Below are 3,244 nucleotides of genomic sequence, written 5' to 3'. Positions count from 1 at the left end.
GTAATAATAATAATAATAATGGAAAATTGTATGCCCCCTTATCCCCAGAAGGCTATATAAACGATGTACAATGCAGAATAATCAGTCAACTGAAAAATCAAATAAAGAAAAAAGGCACACTATGAAACCATAACAAAACACACAGATATACACACACACGCGCGCGCGTGCGAGCGCACACACACAACTTCCAGACCCACACACATTATCACAGGATATATTTTTTGGACAGAGGATAGTGTTGAACAAATGTGTTAATTTCCTTCAACTCTCTTGAACATGCGGAAAAGGCGGATTTTATAGGTTACCAATTTGGACTCCGAATTGTTCAGTATTAGTAAGACGTTTACGGCACAACACGAACAAGTTGTATAGGAGTCAAGATAACAGCTATTCGTGTTACCATAGAGTAACGTACAAAGGGAAAAAGGATGAGAGCAAATGGAAGATAGATGATTTATACACAGAAAGGTGCAAACAACACCCAAGCAGCCGCCAACCACCCATCTTTGGAGATTAGCCTTTTAAGCTTAAAAATGCTGTATTTAAAAAGGTCTCATCACAAGACACTTACTTGGTTAAAGGTTAGGCTTCCTCGCCGTCACACCCAAAGGACATGAGTTCGATTCCCGTGTGGGAGTTAAGTTTTTGTTTAAGCAAATAGAAGCATTATGATGAGCCCAACAACGGCGTTTCAGTGTTGGGAATAAGTAAGATAAGCAGACACAAATCGCTGCCTTAGAATCACAAACTTCTATATGACATTTTTTAGCCGTTTTAAATTTCTAAGAACACGTGGTCATAACCAAAAGGCTCTATCTCATCTATGAAAATCGTAAGATTATTCAGAGTCGTTATCAAGATACTCAAACTCAAAGAATTGCATTCGAAAAAGCTTGACCTGTTGTGAAACTCAATTTTTTTTCGCCAAATTTCTCAAAACTAGGTGCCGAGCAGATAGAATCTTGTAATCCTAAGTTAAAGAAACAACACGGGAGAGAAATGATAACATTTAAGCTGTATCGATGACACCTTTCAACCATCCATAGGCCATTTGGAAACAAGAAGCGTATTATTGTTATTGAAACATAGCAAGAGCTACACCTGAAGGCTATCTCGCCTATTACAGAACCAAATTTTTTCAAAATTTTACACATATAACAAGTATAGTAAAGAGTCTTAAAATCCGCAATCAAATTTGAGAAAAAAGTTTCATTTCCATGGATACGGCGGTCATATTGGATTTTGTTGACATGTCTTACGTAATGAATACCGCACTTATTGCTCATGGAAATTAATTGGGGGTTTTTTAATGCGTGTTAACAAACGTTAGATCTAAAAATTTGTCTGTTGTTTTTTTCCTAAACGAATTAGAAATTTTTTAATGATTTTTATTTCTGAAGTAGCATTCACGTTTGCAAAAAATCCGTGAAAATCCACACTCCAGACACCACCAACAAAAATCTATTTAATATGTCAAATTTCAACAGACGAAATTTTAGTATTACATCTTCTCTTCATTCTGTGAAAATTTCGTGAAGATTGGATGAAAAATGGTGGAGTTATTCAAAAAAGTATAGAAGAAAGTCGCATTTCGAGAAAACGGCCGATAAAGAAAAATAAAACATTGACTTTATGAGGAAACGATGGTTACAAACATGCCCGGTATGGGAAAAAAATACTGTTTTCTTATGTGATGAAATATTTGTAGGAGAGGCTGAGGAAGCTAAAAATGGCTACAACTCAAATTCCATAATTTTGAGCCGAATCCTGACTTTGGGGGGTGTAGCCCCCCCCCCCCCCCTTAAGAATGTGTTTGTAAACATCACTTTCTGTGTCTCAAGAGCGTGAGAGAGATCGTTATGACCTACACCACCCGCCATCTACTACCCCACCCCCCCCCACCCCATCCCAAAAAAGAAATAAGCCCATAAAACCTCCCAGCTCACCACTGACCGGCAAGTCATGTCAGTTTTTCCAGTGAGAGCAAGATGTGCCAGGCCTATTACGCCGAATGTAGTGTCTCAAAAGAATGAATCGTCGAGCCATTGTGGAATCAGTGCGCACTGCGTGTTAAACGAAGCCTCACTTGTTTACAACGGCGTCTTTGGAGACGGACTTTCCCAAAAACGAAACTAATAAAAAACTGAAAATTAAACTACAATGACTTCAGACTCCTTAATATAACTGTGCACCTTGTAGATGATTCTGAACCAGCGTTAATATTTTCGAAAGTTAAGTGGTTCGGAAGTTTTAGGCGACAAAAGTGGCGAATTTTCACAAATGTGATATACGAGTATAATTTTATATTAGATAATCATCTTACCTCCGTAGATTTCCACTTCACACAACGTGATGATATTGAAACGTTCTCCACATCTGTTCACTTTGGAGTACGTTATGTTCACGCTATTGACATGTTCTGAGGTGCCGGAGTCCATAGTCACGACTCCTTGTGCGGAGGCTCCCCAGTACTGCCGACCTCTGAGAGAATTGTCGTTGTAGCTGTTCACGTTGAACTGTGTCAGTCGGCACAGGTTTCCTGAGAGAGAGAGGGGGGGGTGAGAGAGAGACACGGAGAGAGAGGGGGAGAGAGAGGAGAGAGAGAGGGGGAGAGAGAAGAGAGAGGGGAGAAAGAGGAGGGAGAGAGAAAGGAGAGAGAGGAGGGAGAGAGAGAGAGAGAGGGAGAGGGAGAGAGAGAGGAGAGAGAGACAGAGAGAGGAGAGAGAGAGAGGGGAAGAGAGAGACAGAGAGAAAGAGAGAAAGAGAGAGAGGAGGGGGAGAGAGAGAGAGAAAGAGAGAGAGGGGGGAGAGAGGAAAGAGAGAGGAGAGAGAGATGAGGGAGGGAGAGAAAGAGAGAAAAAGAGAGAGGGGAGAGAGAGAGAGGAGAGAGAGAGGAGAGAGAGAGGAGAAAGAGAGGAGAGAGAGGAGAGAGAGAGGAGAGAGAGGGAAAAAAGAGGAGAGAGAGAGGAGGGAGAGAAAGAGAAAGAGAAAGAGACAGCAAGGAAAGGAGAGAGAGAGGAGAGAGGGAGGACAGAGAGAGGAGAGAGAGGGAGAGGAGAGAGAGGGGGGAGAGAAAGAGAGAGAGAGAAAGAGACAGCGAGGAAAGGAGAGAGAGAGGAGAGAGAGAGGAGGGTGAGAGAGAGAAAGAGAGAAAGTGAGAGGGGGAGAGAGAGGAGAGAAAGAGGAGAGAGAGGAGAGAGAGGAGGGAGAAAGGAGAGAGAGGAGAGAGAGAGGAGAGAGA

At 42.0% G+C, this 3,244-nt stretch overlaps 1 protein-coding gene across 1 annotated transcript in view; it reads right to left on the bottom strand.

Moving 5' to 3' along the window:
* The window catches only part of LOC101855867 (scavenger receptor class F member 1), a gene marked incomplete at its 3' end in the record, with an annotated part of 29,749 nt that overhangs the window by 17,534 nt on the left and 8,971 nt on the right, over window positions 1-3,244 (bottom strand). The window contains 1 exon segment of the mRNA XM_013081860.2: window positions 2,327-2,542. Within this exon segment, the coding sequence (XP_012937314.1) occupies window positions 2,327-2,542 (216 nt within the window).

This window comes from Aplysia californica, unplaced genomic scaffold (genome assembly GCF_000002075.1).
Source record: "Aplysia californica isolate F4 #8 unplaced genomic scaffold, AplCal3.0 scaffold00149, whole genome shotgun sequence".
NCBI lineage: Eukaryota > Metazoa > Mollusca > Gastropoda > Aplysiida > Aplysiidae > Aplysia > Aplysia californica.
Note: the sequence above shows the minus strand (reverse complement) of the source record. Positions and strands in the feature narration are given on the sequence as shown.